This window comes from Saccostrea echinata, unplaced genomic scaffold, assembly GCF_033153115.1.
Source record: "Saccostrea echinata isolate AGI-Se365-2 ecotype Australia unplaced genomic scaffold, CSIRO_AGI_Sech_v1 ptg000029l, whole genome shotgun sequence".
NCBI lineage: Eukaryota > Metazoa > Mollusca > Bivalvia > Ostreida > Ostreidae > Saccostrea > Saccostrea echinata.
The window spans coordinates 33744341-33770583 of record NW_026889778.1 but is presented as its reverse complement, the minus strand read 5'-3'; the positions used below and the strand labels follow the sequence as shown (position 1 = coordinate 33770583).

The window sequence follows — 26243 nt, the reverse complement described above, 5'->3', positions numbered from 1 at the left end:
GAATAGATTTCAAACCACATATTTTGGCTGGATACAAAAACATTTATTCAAATAATAGTAAACTTTATTTTTTTAATAATAATAAAAAAGAAACTGCCATTTCTCATTCTTAATATCTTATTAATACTCATAATTAGCATCAGTATATACAAAATAGAACATTACAAGAAGAAAATAAAGACTGAACTCTGAACTATGATATAAACAAACATTGCAAAATAAGTGCATGTATGCAAATGTATAATAATCTGTAAAAAAAAAAAAAAAATACTGAATTCTGAAAGACAAATGGATTTCATGTTGTAAATCACACGTACATGTATCACATAGTGTGTTTTTATAAAGTTAAATTATGCACATGAAAGACTTTAAATCTATAGCAACACAATATATATCTCAAAAAAACTGTTAAATATGAATACAGCTGTATATTGAAAATTACTTGTATTCATGTCCATGTAACCTGTATGATTAAGTTTCCTGGAAATGTTCAAGTCATCAATCTGAGTACTACTGCTATTATCATTCCGGGTAGTACTGCTTGTAAAGTGACTAAGAAGGAGAATATGTTCCCCCCACAGCTACTGGCTGGTAGAACTATAGTGCTGGTACTATCAAAGAAGATGTAGCCGCCTGTAATTGTAAGAACATCATCATTGATAGTTATATGCATTTATAATTACTATTCTTTCACTTTATTCAGATACAATAATACCGGTATAACAAATACTGATGCTCCACATCCCTACTAAATGGATTTTGAACTTTTTAAGGATAAATAACGCAACCAAACTTTTTTCAGAAATCATCAATATTTCTCATAGATTAATATCCAAATAGGTAACCTGAATGATATTACCTGGGTAAAGTGGGAGAATTTTGTAAGATTTTGTCAAAATGTCAAAAATATGTGCAAAATTTTGAATAGAATTATATAGAAAACGATACAAAGTCGCTTATCTAAGCACCAAAGAAAACTAATGATTTCTTTATAATTTAGGGATTGATTATTTATGTCATTTCCATTCAAAATCAGTCAAAAAATATATATCAATCCATGCATTGAATTTTTGTTTGTGGTATTTAATTAAACTTTCTGTTTATCTGCAAGTATGGAAATAAGCCTTTCATCCTTAAGCTCTTTAAGTATAGTCCAAACATTTGTTATCAAAAGACTACAAATCTCGTCTCAACAAATATCACCTATAAGTAAATCTGATGTAAATTTTTAGGTAGTGTGCATCCCTAGATGCAATGTTTATGCAAGTTTGGTCTGGGAAGGGTTTTAACATATAGTTACTTGGATTTGCTCCTAAAACCTTTTTTGTTAAATCACTTGGAAAATATACCATGTAGGATTCAGCAACTGAAGTAGTGTACCCATAGATGCATCATCCTTGCTAGTCAGCATAGGGCTTAGGGCCTAGTAATGAACCTCTTAAAAAAACTTTAATCTTGGCACTGAATGTCATCCCTTAAGGAATCAGCCATGTAAGTTTGATCACTATAAGGTTTACAATTCCTTGGGAATAGATCTGCTCTAATTATATAAAAGCTTTACTGTGTTCCATCACATGGGAAATGTAGGTCTGATTCAGCATCAAAAGTAGTTCTGGTAGAGTGCATTCCTATATGCATCAAACATGCAAGTTTGATCACCATAAGGCTTACAGTTACTTTAGAATGAATCTGCTCCAAAAACTGAAACATTCTAGAAGCATCATCCTTGCAGCTCTCATCAATTTGGGCACAGAAATTTGCTACAAAAAATTTAACCTTGTATGCTGAAGCTAACTCTGATACCGATGCCAAGGGTATTACTAACATTAACTCCCCTGACTTTAAGGTGTCAGAGCTAAAACCTGTGAATGTTATAAGAATATATATAGTATGTATAATCATTAATTAACCTAGAGTGAAGAAGGTCGGTGGGGAGCTCATGGTCCCATCTCCTCCCCTACTGTATCCCAGGACCCTCAGTTTGTACACAGAGTGTTTCTTGATCCCAGTCACAATGCCTTGTACTGTCCTTCCAACATCAATGTCATAAGCCTGTCGAACATTATCTGACATTTCCCACACACGAATCTGAAATCCAAAGAAGAAAAATAATAATATCCAACTATGTTTCAATTTGATCCATTTTAAACATGAGCTAAAATTAATGAAATAGTTCATATAAAAAATTCTCACATTCATTATGTGTTTGAAATGCAATTGGCCTTGACCTTCAGCTACATATGTGTTTAAATATATATGTGATAATGGAGATGACAAAATTAATGAAAATTAATATCTCCACCCCATCTTCAAACTGGGGAAATGAGAGTGAAATAGGGGGGTTAAAAGTATCTCCCTGCCTTGTATCCTCGTAATGGTTCTTCCTCCACTTCAGTTGAGACACCACGAAACGTGACCTTAACCGAGTCTGAACTGTAGGAGTGGACGTAAACTTCTGTGGGGTACATATGAGGAGCTATAAAAGTAGTATTGCATATAAATAGAATATAAAATGAAAACAAGACAACTATTTACAATATATACACTACAAGTTTATATATTTTCAATTTATTTTTTTCAAATACCTGTGTCTTTGGCTACAGCAATCTGCTTTTCCACACAAATACATTTAAATTCTTTAATACAGTGTACAGGTATATACAATGTATGTAAAACATATCTATGGCCTGTTCTTTTACCTCTTCTAAATGTTTTCTGGGGGTATTTCTCACTTTTCTGTCCATTGCCCGCATCATTATATACCTGTACAGTTACATAATACCAGGTATCTGGCAGTAAGCCAATAACAAGAGCGTGGTCAGCTTGACCACTAAAACTGGCCTGGATTGCCTGGTTCTCATCCTCTCCATATCGCCGCCAGTAATTAACCTGTTCATGAAATTCAGCAAATTAAGTTTATACACATATCTTCTTGCTTAACTTAAGAGAGAATTATAATTGTTATAATTCTATACGAGAACTACTGGTAGTACTCCTAAAGACAGTAGAATTTACTTGGTATAAGATACAAAAACTTCCAAAATGTTTTCCACCTTCCCCTCCAAAAATTAATACATACATCTCAAACATGGATATTTCAATACATGTATCTTGAACACTGGATATGTCAATACCATTGATCTAAAATGTTAAGGTGAGTTTTTTGGTTCCATCAAGTTCAACATAACATAGTTTGACTGTATTAATCCATATACCCTACCATCAGAAACTTTTTAGATATGTTCTAAGTGCTTATTCTACAGAAGTTCTGAGTACTTATTCTACAGAAGTTCTAAGTACTTATTCTACAACAGTTCTAAGTTCTTATTCTACAACATTTCTAAGTACTTATTCTACATGAGTTCTAAGTACTTATTCTACAGGACTTAAGTTTATCCTGCCTTGTATCCCCTGAGTCTCCCTTTCATACTCTCTCTGTTGTCAGGCACTTTGTCCCAGTGTACTGTCAGGGCTGTACTATTATAGGCCTCCACCCAAACCAAACCAGGCACTGCCACAGGAACTGAAATATGTAAACTCTCCACAATTCTCATCTGACTCAGTCACCTTGCATTTCGTTTTTATTAAATGAATTTTTTTTTCAAAAAAAATTATATGAATTTCCTACTGTGACCCCATCCTGGCCAAAGTGTGCATGATTTCAACAATTTTGCATCTTCATCATGTGAACACTTGTACGTTTATTCTGATATTAAATTGACAACATTGTAGTCTCGCTGTTCTTGAGAAAAAGATTTTTTCCTAAGATTTCTTCACGATTTGAAGCTGTTTTATGGTGGCCCAATCATTTGGCTGGTAACTCTAAATCTCTGCTACTTAACAGTATCAATTATTTCACAAAAAATCTGTGCCCCTTTAAAGAAGGATGGAAACTTACTGTCATCAGCAGAGTGGATGTACTGTACTGGGGAGGGTCTCCCAACACCAAACATGTTATATGCTGTCACCCTCACTTCATACTGAATGTAATACTGGTCTGTCCCAGCAATGGTTGTCACAAACTCACTCCTGTTATCTGGTAGAATTTTCTACAAAGAAGCAGATACAACTTAAGTTGACTGAATGGGACTGACACCTTTGCAAGATCACAATCAAAGCATGCATCTTATTACATGTCCACAGATCCACCCACATCTGCCAGTTCAGTTTGGATACCCCTTGAGATTAGCAAAAAAGTGAACTTAACACCGAGCTTTACTTGAGTCTTTAGACGTACAGCTAGACAGAGAGTCAGACAGACACAGAGTGATTCCAGTATATCCCCCTTCATTGCAGGGGTGTGATAAGTACAGAAAAAAAGTTTTTTTATGCAAAGAGAAGTGTACAAATAAAGTCTTGGAAATTGAACAAAAATATCTTGTCATTGTGTTAATACCTTTTCCCAAGCGTTCTCTGTACGGATATCCTGCCTGGGGAGTCTCCATTCTACAATATAACCAATACCCCAACCATTCCGATCCTCAGGTGGGAGGGGCTACAATGTAAATCTAAGAATTGGAAACATTTCTGTACTACAGGCTTTTTTTTTCTAGGGCATCTCCTTTAATTTTTGAGATTTCTGAGTTGTTGATGAAGTCACAATAGCAAATTATGCTTTTAGGTCTAGATGAATCAGTGACCTCTTTGGGAGGAAACTGATCTTAATATATACCTCCCATATTATATGTAAAGTGCCAACTTTCCCTTTCCACCTTCTGATATTTCTTGGAGCCTTAAATGGTGCAGCACCCGGAATAGGATACTCATCTAAAAGTAAACGATCTGAATCAGCTTAGTCACTTATACTGAACAGTAAACTACAAGTAGTTATTTTTCGTTTTTCTCAGATATGCTGAAATCTTTCCAGAAGTCATATTTTTGGCAGATTACATCAACATTTTTTCCCCTTACATTTATAAATTATGCATAAAACAAAAGTTGTATTGTTTAAGAAATGAAGATTATTTTAACCTATGTTATACGATATAAGATAACTTGGGTAGTTTACGCTTTATAAACTGCGAAGTGGTTTATAAAAAAATGTAAACTGCCCCAAGTTATGTTATATTGTATAACATAGGTTAAAATAAGCTTCGTTCCTTAAACCGGTAATTTAATTTCAGTGTAGACAATAAGACAATTTTTCCTGTAAAAATGGCTTCAAATTGAGCATATTTTAAAAGTAACATCAAGTGGAGTAATACGTTTTTGACGTAACTCATTGTGATGTAGGCAACTTGTGTTATACGATATAAACTAAATCTTTTATCCAATCAAATGACATGTTACAACTAAAATTAAATTATATTTTGATAAATTTACTAAAACACCTTTTAACAAGAGGCCCAAGGGCCTTAACGGTCACCTGAGTATAATACAACAATTTAGAAGTTAAATACACTGATAGATGAAGCTTTGTTGCCCTAAAGCAAGAGAAGTAGGAAGATCAGGATCAACAAAATAATTAATCTAGTATTCAGTATCAACTCATAAATTAAGTTCTAATCTGTCCCCCACTTAACACTATCACCATGCAGACTATTAACAATCTATTAGTGCTTCTGTACTATTTTTAAGCTCATATTAAGAGCTCTAGCATTGACCTCTCTTATGGTCTTTGAAGAACTTTTAATAAGATAAGTTATTTTTGTCTCATTTTTATTTATCTATTACTTACAGGTCAACCTGAATATTAAAACTAAAAAAATACTTTTTGAATTATATGATAAACATTCTTGCATAATTATCTTATTCTATTAACCTTTCAAATACATTATTTACAGTGATAAATTATCAAAGGTGAATGGAAAAGGGGAATAACTTCTCTCAGTAGAATACAAATTAATAGAGCCCTGCCCAGGACTAGAATGCTTAGACAAATGGTCCAGATGTTCAAAAATCTGGTAGAAATACGCTTACTTATATCATATAAACTTTTACTCAGTTTTCTTCCAATATGCCCAGAAGCAGAGAAGAATTTCACAGGTACAATGCATTTTCACTACAGATTCAACAAAGCCTTACCCTAACACCAGAACCCAAGACCAAAGGTCAAGAAATTTACAAATTTGGGAGAGTTACCCTCATCATCATACCTATGGACTTCAAAGAATTAACACTTTTCCACTATATTATCAAAAGCCCCCCCCCCCCCCCCCCCCAGTTATGCCAGAACCCCTGGCCCTAAGACCACAAGATTTAAAAATTCTGTTTGAAGCTCACATTTTCATCATAGCTAAGCAATTTATTTATCAGCTCAACGCTAAGGAGCAGACAGGATTAATTAATTATTAATTAATAGAATTAATGCTTTTTCACTATATAATGTGAAATTCACAATTTTTGAAAAGGCATCTTTATGCATCATAACCATGCACTTAGTTTGTTTAAATAATCTCCAGTAGCAGAGAAGACGATTTTCAAAGAATCAATGCATTTTCACTATATAATCAATAGAGCCCCACCCTAACACCAGAACCCCTGACCCTGGGGCCATGAATTTCACACTTTGGAAGAGGCACTCTTGCTCTTCATAACTATGTACTTAGTTACTTTATTTAATACCCAGGAGCAGAGAAGAAGATTTTCAAAGAATTAATGCATTTTCATTATATAATCAATAGAGCCCTGCCCTTACACCAGAACCCCTGACCCTGGGGCCATGAATTTCACACTTTTGGAAGAGGCACTCTTGTTCTTCATAACTATGTACTTAGTTACTTTATTAAATACCCAGGAGCAGAGAAGAAGATTTTCAAAGAAATAATGCACTTTCACTATATGATCTATATAGCCCCACCCTGGGGTCAGAACCCCTGACCCAGGGGCCATGAATTTCACAATTTCGGAGAAGGCACTCTTGCTCATCATAACTATGTACTTAGTTACTTTATTTAATACCCAGGAGCACAGAAGAAGATTTTCAAAGAATTAATGCATTTTCACTATATAATCAATAGAGCCCCACCCTAACACCAGAACCCCTGACCCTGGGGCCATGAAGTTCACAATTTTGGAAGAGGCACTCTTGCTATTTATAACTATGTACTTAGTTACTTTATTTAATACCCAGGAGCAGAGAAGAAGATTTTCAAAGAAATAATGCACTTTCACTATATGATCTATATAGCCCCACCCTGGAGTCAGAACCCCGACACAGGGGCCATGAATTTCACAATTTCGGAAGAGGCACTCTTGCTCATCATAACTATGTACTTAGTTACTTTATTTAATACCCAGGAGCAGAGAAGAAGATTTTCAAAGAATTAATGTATTTTCATTATATAATCAATAGAGCCCCGCCCTAACACCAGAACCCCTGACCCTGGGGCCATGAATTTCACAATTTTGGAAGAGGCACTCTTGCTATTCATAACTATGAACTTAGTTACTTTAACACCCAGGAGCAGAGAAGAAGATTTTCAAAGAAATAATGCACTTTCACTATATGATCTATATAGCCCCACCCTGAAGCCAGAACCCCTGACCCTGGGGCCATGAATTTCACAATTTTGGTAGAGGGCTCACTGCTTATTACAATGATGCCAACAGTTTGACTGCTTGATGTCCTGGAGTAAAGAAGAAGATTTTTAAAGATTGCATTATTTTTGGTGGTTTTAGCCCCACCCCTCAGGCCCCAGGGGGGCAGGGACCATGAAATTCACAATTTTTGTTCCCCTTCACCCATAGATGCTATATGCCAAATTTGGTTGAAATTGGTTTAGCGGTTTCAGAGAAGAAGCTAAAAATGTTCAAATGTTAACACACGACGCACGCCGACGGACGAGAACGGATAGCAATAGGTCACCTGAGTGACTCAGGTGACCTAAAAATTTTATATCGATCAGTCATAGTCACTTCAGAAGTCTCTCACACCATAGTTGAGAATAAAGTCAAAGTTACATTTCACTGCATATACATGACTATCTTTCAATTCCACAGTGAAAATGTCTCGACTGTAAGTTAGTTTTGACCCCTCACCTGATGTTGTACTAGGTGATCCCTCTCCAAACTGATTGATGGCCAGGACTCGGAACTGGTAGGAGGATCCAGGATTTAAGTGTTTTATGCTGACCAACCTTAATGTGTCTTTTACCATCACAGAACTGATAGGTGCATCTGTACTTAATAATTGCAAAGTAGCAAAAATTATCAACTATCTGACAAGCAAATTTAGCTTTAAATTTATGCTAAATAATAAATATTGTTTTAATGAAGTTTGAATTGAATGCTACGATCTGTTTAGCAGGTGCAATACATGTACTATATGTAATTGTCCATTTCTTCCACTGCAATCTTGAACAAATCGAAGTGAATTGGAATTCAAAATGATCATAAGAAAAATCAGATAAATAACCTACACATAAATTTAATTTAAAGCTGTGAATATGCATTTATTTGAAAGAAAAATTACTTTTAACTCACTCATAATGACGCTCCATTTACTGTCTGAATGATTGGATTTGGCCGAGATTACATAAGCCTGTATAGGTCTCCCATTGGTGGCCCCATCTTGCCAAGCCAACTGTAATCCATATGGGTCTACTGAGTCCTGTCCCTTGATAACATGGACACCCACAGGCTCCCCAGGGGGTCCTATTGTTTAAAATTTATATCATACATGTATTTAATATAATTAGTATTGCAAACATACCTACAGTATCCCCTAGCAAACAATCACCTAGAACGCAATTACTCAGAATGTTAAATGTATACAGATTACTGTGGAATCATCAATGTTCGTGGGGGACCAATGTTCGTGGATTTCGTGGGTCATCCTTATCCACGAATTTACATCCCCACGAACAATTATTTTGTTAGCATATTTATTCATTGAATTTTCTGTATATACGAGTTACCCACGAAATTACGTCCCCACGAACCAACAAAATTTTGCTTACCCACGAACATTGACCCCCACGAATTAAAATGATTCCACAGTACTCAGAACATGAAAGGTATAACAATTAGATATTCGTTGCGAGCAACGAGATCTCTTCCGTCCGAATAACCATCCTTAAATGTGATATTCTTTGCTTGTAAAATTACTTTTATATCTGCTCGTAGTAAAGACACCTAAAAATTTAACATGGGTCTTTAAAAAGATTTTTTATTTAAAAAAAAAAATGAAAAGGAGCACAGAGTTCACAAAGAGAAAAAAATACCTCATCATTGATAAAGATGAAAATGTAAATTTAAGCTAAAAAAATCAGATACAGTTGGGATTAAACCAAGAACACCTGCATGAACATTTAATATTGAAACCACTACACTAGCGCAATGTACCAGCCATCATCGATGTTTATCTTGCACTCATTGCCTGAAGTAACGAGTGTCAGGTAGGTTAAATTTTTTTCCATAATGCAGAATTACTAGTTTAGGATGAAAGCTAGCCAGCTAAATTATGTGCAACTACTAGTAGATTTACCCTGGAATTTGTTACTTGAGTTTTAAAAATAACTGTTAGCAGAAGAAATAATCTGTTAATGATGAAAACTATTAAAATCTATTGTGTTTACTTCCTTTTTTTATGCATTCAACTTTTTATTCCATGCAATTCTTAATACAGACATGTCCATGTAATCTTTTTCTGTACTCCTACACTACTGCATCAGTCCATTTGTCTACTATAAAAGGTGGGCCATACATTATTTTGCGCCAAACATCATGAGTAAATCTTAGCGCCTTTTCTTTGGAATGTGAGTGTATGTGATGACTTCAATGAAAATTTAAAAAGTGTGTTCTTATAGCCTGATTTTCGAGCTTAAGAATGTATATTTATCACACTGTACATATAACATATCGTATATGAGCAAGTAACACTAAAACAGTGAATTCGCTAAGTTTTTCTACGTGTTTTATATTCCTGTTTACCCCAAAAGTGGACTATTCCAATTAGTAACACATTCATGAAAAGACCAGAATGTTTCTCTACAAAACACGTCTCGCCATACGACAGTCAAGAAATATGATATCTTTTATGTTCAGTAACCTGCATCTATAAAGGAATTTTAATATCAACTTCATTAAAAAATCTTCCTACCGGTAATTTTTTTTCTAATTTTTGTCATTTATTATTCATGTTATACAAGTGTATAACATGAACATGTATGTACATGTATGTGTATAACATATACAAGTGTATAACAAGCACTGCATGCATTTGCAATGTGATAAATTCTTAATATATTGATTGCTTATCCAATAATGCCTTCACATGTCATTGATCCTTATGGTAGTTTCATTCAACCAGACGCTCTGCTTTCTCCATAATCTCCGACCTGCTATATATATTATATTCCTATATGTTCCTATGTAAAATTTTCAATCCCCACTGTGGCCCGACCCTATCCCAGGGGGTCATCATTTTAACAATCTTGAATCTACACTACCTGAGGATGCTTCCACATAAATATGATCAATCAGGGTTTTGCTGTTACTGAGAAGAAGATTTTTAAAATTTTACCTACATATTTCTATGTAAAACTTTGATAGTCCATGGTGGCCCCACCCTACCCCCAGGGGGTCATGATTTGAACAATTAAGAATCTACACTACTCCAGGATGCTTCCACATAACTTTCAGCTTTTCTGGCCCAGAGGTTCTTGAGAAAAAGATTTTTAAAGATTTTTCCTATATATATCAATGTAAAACTTGGATTCCCTATTGTGGCCACGCCCTACCCCTGGGGGTCATGATTTGAACAATTTAGAATCTACACTACTCCAGGATGCTTCCACATAAGTTTCAGCTTTTCTGGCTCAGTGGTTCTTGAGAAGAAGATTTTTAAAGATTTTTCTTATATATTTCAATGTAAAACTTGGATTCCCTATTGTAGCCCCGCCCTACCCCTGGGGGTCATGATTTGAACAATTTAGAATCTACACTACCACAGGATGCTTCCATACAAAGTTTGGATACAAAGTTTGGTTAAAATTGGCCCAGTGGTTTTTGAGAAGAAGTTGGAAATGTGAAAAGTTTACAGACTGACGGATGGACAGATGGATGGATGGACAGACAGACGGACAGACAACAGGTGATCCAAAAAGCTCACTTGAGCTTTCAGCTCAGGTGAGCTAAAAATGACTTCAAATTGTTCAAAACTTAAATGTAACATCAGGCAGATCGATATGTTTTTGACGCGACTGTGACGTAGGCAATCCAATTTATACGATATAAAGTCAATTTTTCCTCCAATCAAATACTGCATTATAACCAGAATTAAATTATTAAGAGTTATAATTACCCAGAACATGAAGAGCAGCTGATGAGCTAGCAGAGTCCAGCTGCGTAGTGGCCATACATTTGTACACACCAGCATGACTTAATTGAGCTGCCACAACATACAGATCTCCTGTGTATGGACTTCTCTGTAAGGAAGGTATCATAAATCTATCAAGGCTCCTTTTCAATATCATAAAACAGATGGTAATTTACTCCCATCCAATGTTTTTCAACCATCAATCAGCTTACTAAGACCATAAATAGGTGTTTACTCAAACAAACCAGTGTCAGTTTTTAGTTAATACCATTTTAAAGTGTGTATCCTGGTGGAAGTCAATTTTCTGGTCATTGAAAGACCAGGTGTACACGAGGTCAAGACTAGAGCTGTATGAGGCCCGACAGAGAAGTACGGCAGTTCTATTGACCACTACAGTGCTGTCTAAAGGCCGCTCCACAATCAATGTCCTGTCTGAAATATAACAAGGTGGCTTTGTAAATTACAGCATACATACTTTACATACATAAATGTAATCTACAGGGATGTTTTAAATATATTGTACTGTACTAAATGTGTTGCCAAAAAAAGTTTATGGATTTCTATATATTTAATATATACTTATATATTTTTCAAAAACCCTCTCTCCCCCTAAAAGAAATCAGAATCATCTCTGATAATGTTCTAGAGGGGGCCAAAGGAAGGGATATCTAAATTAACCTGGTCTCTTCAACTCCACCTCAGATCACCCTCCTTAGTTCAAGAAAAGTTTCAATGAAATACTAGAATATGCTGGAATATCTTCAAAAACAAAAGAAAACTTACCTAACACTGTCAACTGAGTAAAGCTCTGTGCAGAGCCATGAATATTAACAGCTTTACAAGTGTACCCTCCCTCATCTGTGTAACTCAGATTGACAATCCTTAAATGACCACTGGTCAGTGGCTGAAGATGAGATGGGGTCCCTTTCAGTGGATGAGGAATGATCTCTCCATTATACAGCCAGGTGATGTTAGGGTGGGGGGCAGCCTCGGGATGACACAGAATAGTCAAGGATCCTCCCAATGATCCAAGTGTGGTGGATTGTAAGGGGTGTTTTTTGAATGTTGGAGGAATAGCTGTGTAAAATGCAAATATTCAAGTAATTATCTAGTACATGTATATTATACATTATTATAATTATGCAATTATAGAGTATCTTAAAAATCCTTATTGCTGAGATGGATCTTTTAAAAAGAATTTGTATGTATTTTTTCATTCAATTAAAAAATCAAATCTAACTTTTTTAGCTCATTGTGACATCATGAACTTGAGAATTCATTCCCAAAGATTTTTGATGACTTTATAAATTACCACAGTGCGTGGCTTCCCTAGTACTATAGGATAAACATTCAAGTCCATATAAGTAAATGATGATTTCAGGTTTAATTTTATACAGTTATGATGGCCTCCAATTTCACACAGCTTGACATTTTTAATATACTTCTGTGTAAATGCTTGCCAATCAGTATGACTACTACATGTACTGTCAACCAAGTTTTAATCATGTGTGAGAAATATCATCATAAGTTTCATTACCTTATTATACTTGCTAATATTTCATCCCACAAACTATTTATTTTGGCGGAATATATGTCCTCAACCACAGATTTTAATAGTAATGGATGGATTTCAAAGTGACCAATCAAGAATAAAAGTCATTACAAACAATGGTAGATTTACAGTATATGATGTGGCTCTGCTTTGTTCCCATGTAAAATTTCAACCCACACATCTCCCCAACCCACTCCATAATTCCTGAGTTTTTCAAAAAGTTTGCTACATTTATTGTCTGGCCTTACATTTTTCATTTGCTGAATAACAAGTCTCGATCCTTGCATATACATGTAACACCATCCTCCTTCCCCTTCTTAAAATTATATACCGGTACATGTATCTCAAATTTAAATGATATTCCAAAAAATTGTGTAAAATTGTTCAAAAGTATTTTTTTATGAATCCACCCTTATCTGTTTCAATACACAAATGCCATATTAAAAGTGCATCTAACTCAATTTTTTTTTTGGTATCAGAAAATCAATGGGCTTTCCACGGTGACAAGTGCATGCAAACTCACTGATAAAGGCTATGATAATTATGTCATTTAAATGCGCAACTGCAAAACACTGTAAACTTGTAAGGATAACCTCACCATTACATTTCTGAGCAATGGAAATTATTACTGTGGTCAAAATAGCATGAAATTTAAGTTCTAGCATTTGACACCTGAATAACAATAAGGTAATGTATATATCTGGCCTTAATTTATCTTTACCTTGAATTTAAATGTTTGGTTTGTTTATTTATGGTAATTTGTCCAAGAGAAAAGATTTCTTAAGAAAAGATAACTTGTGAATATTAATGTGTCAATTTTATGGGGAATTTTAAAGAAGTAAAAAATACCTGAGCTGTGTATATCACAAGACAATTACTCACTCTACTCCAATATTCGGTTAAGCCATTCATGGTTTTATGCTATGATTCATTCATATAGCACATATGTACTTTTAGCAGCAATCCATTAGAATACATTTATTCAAATTTCTTATTTAAGATTCTCCTGCCAAAATAAAAATGGAACATTCTATAGCACAGGAAGTCATCACCTGTGATATTTGTTTAAAAGCCACTCCTCAGAAATTCTGTAACAACTGTCAAGTCAACCTGTGTAAGGCCTGTGTCAACAAACACTTAGACGGAAAGAAGTGTCGGACACATGAAATAGTGCTATTCCAAGACAGAAATGAGTTGATGTTTCCTCAATGCTCTCTCCACCCCAACCAGATCTGTGAGGCCCACTGCCAGTTCTGTGAAATCCCAGTCTGTATGAAATGTGTGATCAAGTCCCACAGTCATCACAAACTGATGGAAATAGCTCAGCTAGTCTGCTTAAAAAGAGATGAAATAAGGTCCGATATGGAAGAGCTCAGGAAAGTAGTCATACCTCGTTGTAAACAGGAAAATGAAGAAATTGTTTCCAAAATATCTAAGGCTCAAGTTAAATATGAACAAATACACCGAGAGGCAGAAATTCAGAGGAGAATATGGCACCAGGAGGTAGATGGCTTCTTCAATAAAGTCAAAAGTAAGATTCACAGTGACAGAGAAAAATATATTGCAACTCTAAAATGGCAACAGACAAAACTAAAACAGTTGCACCAAGAGATGTGTCGCACTGTTCAGCTGAACAAAGATATCTTAATGTCAAAACAAGCCTCTACTGTTACCGAGTACCAGTCTAAACTGAAAGACTACATCAAACGAACTTCCATCACAGATATATTATTTACTTCCATTCAAACAAGCATAAAAAAAGGGAAAGAACTCTTTTTAGAGATCGGCCAAATCAAGGCATCATTGACACAGAGTGATGAGCAAGTTAATGACCATACTGAAGCTACTGCTTGTATTCCAAATCAAGAAGATTTCAAAAAATGTCAAATAAACCCCCATATTCCAATAGCAGTGAAAGCTGACTCTACATTGTCATCTCAAGATTTGCCAGACAGCATCAATGGTACGTGTAAATCACAAGCAGACATTCTCTCCTTGAAACCAGTTCCACAGGTACTTGATAAAGCCCACAATGTATCCAGTCCACCATCAAGAAAGAATATTTTCTCTCTCTCATTGCCTAACAAAATGCATCTACACAGGGCTATTGTGATATCCAATTCAACAAAAGGAACTGCAAGTTCTTCCTTGCCAGGTGTCGAGCTGCTTAACAAATCTAAAGTGATATCCAAGACTCCAACCAGAGTTAATAATCTGAATGCTGTGGCTTGCTTTGGAACACATGAAGCCTGGATATGTGGAGAAAGCAAGAATATATGCCGAATTGACTTACATGGGTTCCAGAAAGAGGCTGTGACTGCCACCTGTAAGTATTTTCCTGGAGACATTGCAGTTACTAAGAATGGAGAACTTCTTTACAGTGATATCAATAACAGAACTATAAATATTGTTCGGAAGGGGATAAGTGAAACTTTACTTCCTATCCCCAAGGAATGGTATCCATACACACTTTGTTTCACCAGGTCAGGTGACATTCTGGTTGGGATGTTTACAGCTGATAACAGACATCACAAAATTGTACGATATCAAGGGCTAGAAGTGAAACAGGAGATTGAAAAAGATTTCAACTACGAAAACCCCCTGTTCAAAGGAGGAGAGCGTCCCATTTACATTACAGAGAATGTCAATGGAGATGTCTGTGCTGCTGATCTTAACGCAAAAATGTTGCTAGTTGTGGACAACAAAGGAAAAGAGAAGTTTAGATACAATGGCACACATGCAAGAAGGTCTAAACCATTTGTTCCTGGTCAGGTTGTGACCGATTCCTCTGGACACATCATCATGACTGACCAGATGAATGATTGTCTTCATGTCTTGGATCAGAATGGCCAGTTTCTGAAATGTATAGATGATTGTCATCTAGAGCAGCCAACAGGGTTGAGCATTGATGAAGAAGGAAGGTTGTGGGTGGGGTCATATAAAACAGGAGAGGTCAAGGTCATCGAGTATACAAAACCCAACAATGGCCATTCCTCTTGGAGCAGAAGTTTGTCTGCTGTACATCCATCAACAGTCCAGACATCAGTGTGATTTCTCGTCTAGTGTATAAATAATCTAATGTCTAAGATGTTGATGTTCCTGTTTTAATATAGAGGATATGTGACTATCTGTATTTGTCTACGACTCGGCAATATTCGGCTTCATTCTATAGAATAATACATTTCCTATCAAAATAGTAATTCAGGAAATATTTGTGAAAATCATTTATAAAAATATGTTTCTTTTATCTAAAATAATGTATGATACATACTATTTATAAATGAAAGAATATGAAAATGTAACAGATTATATGGAAAGACTGCAAAATGAAACTCTACTGTTGTTAATCATCAGCATTTAGTCACCAGCTACAAAGCATGGAGACTGAAGCACACAAAATCATATCTTGTATACTTGTATTCAATTTGATAATATAAATTTATCTATTCATAGATTTTGAAGACAAAAATTATGATAGTTTCCCATTGAAGAGGTTAATGCCTGTATATAAAGTAAAGTCACAAATTTTTGCTGGGGGGGGGGGGGTTAATTTTTGTTGTTTTTGTAGTATGAAGAGACCCATGAATTCAAGTCCTCCATGAAATGTTAAATTTCAAATAAATAACAACTCAGCACTTCTTCCTGCATGAACATGATGAAATCAAATTCCCACAAAAAAAATTTTCCCAAAAACGCGAAAATTTGACCCCATGAAAATATGTGTTTTTACAATATTTTTACCAGTTTCAAAGTCAAATATCAAGGCCTAGGCCAATTTGATGAAACCATCATAATTTGCTTTAGTTTTTAAAAATTGTAAAAGATGATAACCAGAATATGATATCCACAATACAAATAATCATGTTTAACAAAAACGGAATCAAATGCTACAGTAATTACACTTAAGTGGTGGCATTTTCTGTAAAAGCTTTATTACACCTACACAAGACATTCATTAGATGAGATGTGCTCCAGACTGTAGGAAATGTCCATAGTGCCAAATTTTAATTTGAAGTTTAGGTTTGAACTTGGTCTTCATTGCATATTCGAGGGTTGTCCCAGAAAAACGTGAACTTTTTAAATATTTCATAAATTACCTGACCAAAATTATTTATTTTTGGCATAGTGTTGGTAAATGATATTTTTGTCATTTTGGCTAATTAAAATAAGATTCCAATGCCATTTGCATTTATTAACAACATTTAAAGGGTGTTAAATATCGGTGGTCGGCGCACAGCAATTTCTTGACATTCAAAAATAGCACTGACAGCAATATTTTCTTTATTACCAGGCTATACAGAAATATAATGTGACAAAAATTATATCCATAGAAACTTTATTATCTAGAGTACTCGTGTGTAAAAATTCAATACTCTGACATCATAAATAACAAAAATATGATGTTATGTGCACAAACACTATTAATTAGATATTGCCAAAAACAGTGACGTCAAGCGTTAATGTGGCGCACCAAATTATCACTTAGTGTTGTGTGGAGCAGGATTTGACTCCTGTCCATATGGAAAAAAGAGCTGGGAACAAGGGAACAACACAAATACATGTATCAATCACAGGTTTATACATAGGAAAAGAGGCCCAGAGATGAATAGACTGGTTATCCAATGCGGGAAGCATTTGGTTCACCAACAAATGACTACAAACTAAAAAGGCTAGAGCTGGACGTCATACATTTAAAGAATTTATTCCTTGATTTATTCTTAACTGTAGTAAGTGTGAAATGGATAACTCGGTAACTAAAAGAAAATTAAATCCAGTATCAAACTTAATTATGCTTCAAACGAATTTTTAAAGACACAAGATTTCTGAACAAATTAAAAAACTCTACAAGCTACGTTTTGATGTCGTCGGTGTGGTGCCGGCAGCTATTTTGAATGATTTGTTTACCAAAGACAAAAATGTTATTTACAGATATATTTTACTGAAATTTCTGTGAATTATTTAAAAAATGCTGATTTTAATGCATGCCATTTTGAACTTTATAATATTAGTGAAACAAAAAATATTAACTAGAACTGTCCAAAAGGGACAAATACCCCCCGCTGGGTTTTTCAGAGAAAGTACCAAATCACTAATGTTTTCTAGATGTGAGAGGTGTTCACAATTTCCTTAAACATTTACAGTGAAAATTTAATTACTCATTATATATTTTTATACGTCCGTCTTACGACGGGACGTATTATGTTATAGCGTTCATGTTTGTCCGTCCGTTAGCTTTTTCATGTCCGGCTCATAACTTTAATACTATTAGGCCTAGAATTATCTAACTTTGACAGCTGATACATCTAGGGTAGAAGGTGTGTCCCACATTAAAACCAGGTCGCTCTGACCTTTAATAAAGACGCTATGGCCAGATATGGAAAAATCATAACTAGAAAACCATTAGACTTAGAATCAAAAAACTATGTCTTTTAACTTTACACAGTCCCAAAAGATGTCAGAGTATTGCAGTATCTTTATTAAAAAAGTGTTAAATCAAGAAAATACTAGTCTTATTTTTTTCATTATGTTCTTTACAGCAATCTGTAACAACAAAAATTCCACCTCTCCCATGGGTGTAATGATCAGGCACTGGTCAAGGAAAATTTTGATAGCAGAAAATTGCATGTCAAATTAGAGAGAAATTAATGAGTTTAGTGTGAGGAGATAACTGCTAGAGCATCTCTGATCAAGCAGGTGTTATCTACATCTCTTGGGAATTGGGCAAAAGGAATCAGTCTCTTAATTAATTGCTTGTGTTATATTGAATTGTTCTTGTTGGCTAGTCTTACTTTCAAGATAAATTTGATGTAATTAAAACTAATTTGATATTGTATATAATAATTAAAAGTTATATGATATTGTATAATATAATTTAAACTAATTATTTATTGTACATTTTTTATTTGAATTTTTATATCTTTACAACAAATTGCAGACTGCCTTGTCTCGCTAAGATGTCATTCAAACAATTGAATCTAAACTGTTTATGATAATTTAACAATATTTGATGGGCGTATCATGCTGTGGTGGGGCACTTTATATAATGAATGAAACTAAGGTGCAGCCTAATAAAACATCAACACTAATAATTACAGTGTTTTTTATTACATTGAAAAAATAGTTTGCAACTATCTGCCATCTTTGTGAGACATGACACTCTGCAAATTGATTGTTGAAAAAAAGAATATCATAATTAATTATAGAAAATCAAATTGATTTTAATACCTTTATATCAAACTCATTTTAAAAATAAAAGGCTGGTTTTAGTAACTATGTATTTTGACAGACATAAATTACAATTAAGAGACTTCACAACAGAGATCTTTATTTCTTTCTGCCCAATTCCCCTGAGATATAGATAAGACCTGCTTGATCAGAGATGCCCTAACAGCTTCCCACACTCAGTGATTTTTCTACAATTTTTAAAAGGGGCCTGTGCCTTTTCAATTGGGAAAAATTGTCGACATTTGTGTCAAATTGGGAAAAAAACAATAAGATTGTAATTAACCTTCATATTGACAAGTAAAATAAAATAATAAGTAAATGTAATATCATTTATTGAATTTATTTGCTACAAAATTTTTCAAGTTCAACAAAATTGACAGTTCTACATTTTAATTTTCTTTCATTTTTGTATTTTGATTGTCCTATAGATATTCTTTTTTTTTACCATTATGGTAGAATTATAAATTGAGAAAAAAAAATCATTCCCGATTTCTCGTTATTGCTCGCATTGGAGATGGAATAATCTTGACACTATTTACAAGCATGTATTGCTGTATCGCATATTTCTCTGCAATGCCAGTCTCTGCAGGATGAAGAAACAGTTTAATTTTCGTGAAATCAAGGACACTTGTTGTAGAACTACTAGTACTTGCAAATTACAAATAAAGCTATGCTTAACAGATTCACATGCATATTTAAATTTCTTACGATGTATTGACACAAAAGTTTGACTTCCACATGATCGATTTTCCAAGTCTTGCAAACACACAATTAAACTGCTGTTTTTCGCCGTTATTTTAAGCGTCCGAATGACCAAAAACAATAGCGTTCCATTTTAGATAAGTCGTACATAAAAAATTCAATTAAACCAAAACAATACGTTTTGATTTTGGGAAAAAAGCAGTTGAAAATTGGGAAAAAATCGGTAATTTTTAAGAGGGGAAAGGGCCGATATTCGGACCTAAATTGAGTGTAGAAAAATCACTGCACACTGAACTCATTAATTAATCTTTATCTGGATGCATGTCCACTTATAGGGACAAATGGATTTACACTATCTGCTGTGTAATGTAAAAACTGTTTTTAATACTTTGTGGGGTTTTTTTAGTTCTAATGAGTAGTTTTAAGCTGTAGTTCACATTTTTGTACAGATGTTCTAGATTCTATGTCTCAAACCTTAGACATGAACCCAAAATGACTAAGTCAATAAATTAAATTAAAAAAAAAACACCTGTAAAATGCAGAAAAATTATCAAATAATGTTGAAAATACCAGGTGCACATCTTCATATGGTAAATAATAAGTGTACAAATTTTCATACAAATCTATGCAATAGTCTCTGGGGACAGATCCAGACAAAACCACATAATAAAAATGAAAAAAACTCCTGTAAAAGGCAAAATAATTATCCAATCATAATGAAAATACCAGGTGCACACCTTCATATGGTGAATAATAAGTGTACAAATTTTCAGACAAATCCTTCCAACAGTTTCCAAGAAATGGTCTGGACAAAATCTCGTCTACAGACAGACGGACAGACAGACGGACATGCTGATTCCAATATACCCCCCCTAAACTTCGTTTGCGGGGGGTATAAAAATGTTCGCGTTTTTATGGGACAACCCTCGTAAAGACCCTTAAGTCTCTTTGCGTACAATGTTAAAGTTATGGACAAACAAACAAACAAAAATCATTAAGCCCTCTCTATGCCATTGGCATAAACAATTAAATAAAATTTTTAATTGGATTATCTCCCTGGATGTGGAAATGGAAAAAGGATTAAAGGAGCTGTGTGTGTGTGAGAAAGAGAGAGAGAAGGGGGCACTTACACAGAACCCTCAGCTGACCACCACTAGTGGACACTCCATGGGTGTTTTTTGCCATACACTGATACATCCCTTCCTGGTCCTCTTTGAGAATATGGATTACCAGAACATTCCCTGTGATGGTCATTTCTCCAGTACTGGGCAATAGCTGACCATTCCTGTACCAGGTGTAAGTGGGCTGCGGAATTCCATAAGCCTGACATCTCCATGTGAGCTCCGACCCCTTGTCAGCATGCTGGTCACTCAGTTCTACGGAAAACATAGGCTTTGCTGCAAAGAGAATTTTTTCAAAAAATTAGGTAATTATAAACAAAAAGCCTACAAAAGAGGCAAATTTCTATTCAACCTTCAAAACTTTAGGTTTGATTTGAATCTGATAAAATATGAAGATTTTTTCACGTTCTTAAATGACTTTCATTGTAAGAATTGTGGAGAGACAGACAGACAGATGGACCTAATATTATTTTCAATCTTGGATAACTAAATGTGTTGTGATTCCGCAAATGCCCTTGCCAGCAGCCAAAATTTGAAATACCATGCACAAAATGTGCATTTATAACTACAATAAATAGAAACTGCAAATTGTAACTTGCACACTTGTAGTAGCCAAGGTAATGATTAGAAAGGGTGTATTTTTAAATCTTTTTTAAGTTCAAGGGGGATAACTGTCAAAAATCATCGGACCATGACCAAATTATCCATGACCCATATCTTCTGGTAAAATACCTGCATATGCAATTTCAACCTTATACATACATCCCTACAAGTCAGAGAGTGGAAACTTTCTTATTTTTTTCTAAGTTCAAGAGGGATAACTCTGTCAAAAATCATTGGACCATGACCAAATTCGAACTTGACCTGTATTTTCTGATAAAATACCTGCATAAGCAATTTCAATCTTATACATACATCCCTACAAAAGTTACAGTGCGGAAACTGAAAATTTCAGTGACCAAATTTAAACTTGACCTGTGTATTACTATGACATATCCATATGTCAAATTTGAGTTGAATGTGTGCAACTGTTGCCGAGATAATGAACGGAAAGTCAATGATGACAGAATGATGGAGCAGGGTAACACTATATGCCCCGGCCATTTCATGTGGCAAGGGCATAAAAATCCAAAATAGTATGGTACTAATGGGTTTAGCCAGCTGCTCAAGCATTTGTTTTAAAATTAAAAAGTCATTTGCCAAATGTTTATAAATAAATGCATATATATATTTAGATGTCTTTTAAATGACTTTGAAATATCAATAACATTCAGGATCTACATCTAAATGTTAAAACGTTTTGGGTTTGTTTGGTTTAAATTTGTTCTTTTTTAACTTTTTTCCTCCCTAGATCATGAATTAATCAACTTGTGATCAAAATTTTATCAAAAAAAAAAATGAAGAATTACAAAAAGCTAGTGCTTCATGAAAAATATGCCTACGTGCAAGTCTGTGTGATTTACACACAAATAATTCACACTAAACTTAAAAACATTCCTTATATAAAATTTACATTTTATATGTTCAAAAGCACAAAAAATATACTCCATGTTTGAATTATTCGCTGCCCTATATCGTTACATTTTTATTAACGTCTCTGTAGCTCATTGTGATGTCACTTTAGAGCAAGTTTCTCCGTGCATATTTCTACGCGTGAGCATACATGAAAATGGCACTCAAATCAATTTCACAGTTGGCTTAGTAGAAGAACATATTAAATGTAAATATATTCAATTATTAAAGGTTAAAATCATATATACTAAATTAAAGACATCTTTTCTTTACTTAAGTTGTGATAACATTTTTCATTAATGAATACCAACACTCTATGTTAAGGTGGAAATCCTTTTGGTCCCTGCTGCCTGACCGCCTGCTGCTACAGATGCATGTGTAGACCCCTGTGTCCTGGAGAGTGACCCCAGCAATGGTCAGCACTCGATTATTGTCCATGTACTTAAATCTGGTGCTCTGGTCTCTCACAGATGGAACATTCCACTGATACAATAAAGGACCACTACAAATATACCACTATTTTAAGTCCATGTCATACGATATGATAATTCAAAACGGCATTAAATTTTGTTAGATCACATTTGACTTAACATGACAGGCACTGCATTCAGATGTTCAAACTTTGTTTTCATTATTTTTAATTTTCAGATGTCCCTATTTCTAATACCTGTAATTGCCCCATGAGTTTCACATTGATTACTTGACCCTTTAGATCATGAACAATATTAGTTATCCAAGTTCAATCGAGGGTGTACGGGGATTTACCCTTGGTTTTATTCCATACACCCTGAGGCAAAGGTAAATCCCCGTTCACCCTTGATTGGACCTGGATAACGAATTTATTACCTATGTAACCAAATATATTCTTTGTAAACATAAGTCCAATCAACTGTGTTTCAGCCTATTGATAAGATTTACTACGTGCTACAATGCATGGTGAAGTCCTGTCATTTGCTTTTTATCATAGAGAAACTATGCATTGTTACGTCACGTTATTTACCTCTGGCTCAAGTCGGGGGTACAGAAATTTACACCCGGCTTTGAAACCAATCAAAGTATGACGATTGGGCTCGGGATTCAATTATAGACGGGCTTTATCATTAGGGGTATGATGGAAGCCGAGGTTAGTCCGGGTGTCGCTGGTGTATATATAAGAGCGCATCCGAGGTAAAATTGTCATTCTGTGTTTGGCTGTCGAAGGAGAAGGTTGCTAACAGGTACGGTGGTTAGAGTTAATAAAAAGAATTATAGTGTTAAATACAACTGCCCAGTGTTGTATTGTGTTTTCTAGCTTGTTACGGAAAATACAGTGGCATTTAACTGTATATACGAGCGGTGGATATATATCTAGTACCTGGCTGCAGCCTGTGTAAGATCAAAAGGACACAACCGTCTTGGGACACAGCCTATAGAACACATCCCAGAGACACGTCCCACAGACAGATACCCAGGACAGAGCCCTGTCCTTAAGAAATTACCTTTTATTTTTTTTTTTTTTTATGTTAAAGTGATAGATAACCCTAGATATATGTATATATTGACTCGTTCTTATATTAGCTTCCGTACATAATTCTTGTAATTTTGATCATTTTTATACATCCTCCCAGACTGGTCCAAATCATCGGACCCAAAACACGTTACAAAAGCTTGTGTTACAAGCTACATAGGAAATAATATTTGTGATATTTGATGACAAATAAAACAAATGACAACTCTTCTCAACTACCATGCCTCTGTCAGATTGAGAAGAGACATAAATTTCATGCGACTACCCTCAAACAATAATTGAACATTTTTGAATATTCAGAACTCATTACAAAATATCATTTATTTACTATCTTTATATCAAATTCAAGGATATGGAAACACACACATACCTTCCATATGCGAAACACTCCAACTTTACATCACTGCCTACTACTGGTTGCCTTGGAAATACCTGCACAAAACTGTCAGGGATCTGAACACTCAATATTCCTGAAGCTACAAATTAATGAATATGCAGTATTACAAAGTGCCAGGGACGGACGATTTTGCACTGTTAAAAAAGTAATTCATTATATCCATTAGCAAGTTCTTCACAATATATTTTAAAGCCACAGGGAATGAAAATCGCTTCACTGTAAGAGTCAATTCATTATAAGCATGTTCACTATACGTATGTTTTACTGCATTACGAAACTAAATATTCTTAATAATTAATTCTACTTTGTATTGAAAAAAATATGATCTCAACATGAGTCTCTTCTTCAAACACCTCAGGTATGAAGGATCGAGCTGTTAACTTACGAGAACCTAAAACTTCTAATGGAATCCCTGTACTGATGCGACTGGGAGACTGGAAAGACCCCATGTAGTTGTCTCTGTTGGTGGGATTTGTCAGGGTAGCCATGCAGTAGTATACTCCGTTATCCCCTCGGGTCACCTCGGAGAAATAAAGCTGTCCATCTCCCGAGATAAACACATAGGGCGTTAACTGAGAGTTTACTGGCTTCGTCTGGTCCTTAATCCAGTTGTAACTTATAGCTGTAGATAAGATAAAAAAATATGTATATTTTAACAGCATTATTATTCAATCTGGATGAAATGCAAGATATTGTAGACTTAAAATTATTTCTGCTTGGTCAAAGTTAGGGTTGCACAATAATAACGATATTCTGGTATATTGCTATTCGTTGAGAAATTCTCAGTACCATCCAATATACCGGCAAAATGCTTGCGCTTGGGATTTCTAAAGTAAAATATGAAAATTAAGATGTCAGAAAAATTTTTCAATTATGCCAAACAGTAAGGTTGCTGTTGTATGGTTGCATTTCATTGCAAAACTGTAGTGAAATCACCAAGAACTTTCTTGTTACAACGTATTTATAATAGTTATATACACTCTGCATCTAAATGGAGGCTAATAAAATAAGAAAAGATCATTTAAACTGTTATTGAAAATATTGAAATACATATCTCAATACAGTTAAAAATATCACAGTATATCGCAAAACGAAATTCCCAGCCAATACCATGCCCTAGTCAAAAGTTATGTTTTATAATTTAGTCCATGGGCATGAAATCCTGCAGATTTTCATGCGACACTCTGGACTAATAAATATGTTAGGACTGGTCATTCAGGCCCATTTGTCTTGATTATGTGTAAGATACACAAGAAAGAACCATGACACCAGTATATGCAAGGTGGTGTGGTTAACATTTCGTAATTCTTACATGTAATAGCACATAAAAAATAAAAGTTTGTAGATCTCATGACATTCAACAATTAATTTTTGGCTGTGTAAACATTTGTGAACAAGCTAAAGCACATTATATGTTTAATTAAAAATTTTACTTTTAAGAATTGGTAATAATTATTGAACCAATATTTCCATTTACATGCATTATGAGGTTATCATTAAATTTTTGTTTGATGTACTCCAACCTATATTTTTCAAGGTTGGTAGGTAGGTAATATTTTTTATTTGACATTTTGTAACACACTGTTTATCGTCATTAAAATCAAGAAATTTATTGATGTTTTCAGTACTGTAACAATGTATACTGGTAAAAACTTTCAATCTAGGAAGCGTACAACTCTTTGATGAATGATAAATCTTAATTTCAAAAAATGCAGACAACCAAGAAAAAAAATTAAAATTTAAAGCACTGAAAAAAAATAAATAAATAAATGATCAGGTAGGAGTGATTTTCACTGCTCGGTCGGAGTACAAATCACTTTTTATTGTAACAGTTGGTCTGGCCTACCTCTAACCTTAATTTAAGAAAGTTTTTAACACCACACACTATAATAAGAGTTCTAATTTTATGGTAGTTTTGTGCACTTAGTGATCTGCCTTTAGATGTCATGAAATAACAATGAACAGGA

General features: G+C 34.5%; 2 protein-coding genes across 2 annotated transcripts in view; one reads left to right on the top strand and one right to left on the bottom strand.

Annotated features, from left to right (window-relative positions):
* Positions 1-101: 101 nt before the first annotated feature.
* The window catches only part of LOC133195852 (contactin-like), a 30878-nt gene continuing 4736 nt past the window's right edge, over positions 102-26243 (bottom strand). The window contains exons 8-24 of the mRNA XM_061331812.1: positions 24662-24898; positions 24250-24355; positions 22684-22874; positions 20870-21136; positions 12044-12337; positions 11529-11692; positions 11246-11369; positions 8425-8595; positions 7981-8118; positions 4673-4767; positions 4397-4495; positions 3899-4049; positions 3402-3523; positions 2700-2889; positions 2361-2476; positions 1911-2088; positions 102-633 (exon numbers count right to left, since the gene is read on the bottom strand). Coding sequence (XP_061187796.1) covers positions 491-633; positions 1911-2088; positions 2361-2476; positions 2700-2889; positions 3402-3523; positions 3899-4049; positions 4397-4495; positions 4673-4767; positions 7981-8118; positions 8425-8595; positions 11246-11369; positions 11529-11692; positions 12044-12337; positions 20870-21136; positions 22684-22874; positions 24250-24355; positions 24662-24898 — 2786 coding nt within the window. The 3' untranslated portion in view covers positions 102-490. The remainder of the gene's footprint in view (positions 634-1910; positions 2089-2360; positions 2477-2699; positions 2890-3401; positions 3524-3898; positions 4050-4396; positions 4496-4672; positions 4768-7980; positions 8119-8424; positions 8596-11245; positions 11370-11528; positions 11693-12043; positions 12338-20869; positions 21137-22683; positions 22875-24249; positions 24356-24661; positions 24899-26243) is intronic.
* LOC133194746 (uncharacterized) lies at positions 13822-16077 on the top strand. Its single transcript, XM_061330652.1, has one exon. The coding sequence runs from the start codon at positions 13833-13835 to the stop codon at positions 15861-15863; it is 2031 nt and encodes a 676-aa protein (XP_061186636.1). The 5' UTR covers positions 13822-13832; the 3' UTR covers positions 15864-16077.

Coding starts and splice junctions, on each gene's coding strand:
- LOC133194746 (XM_061330652.1), top strand. CDS start 13,833: ATGGAACATTCTATAGCACAGGAAGTCATCACCTGTGATATTTGTTTA.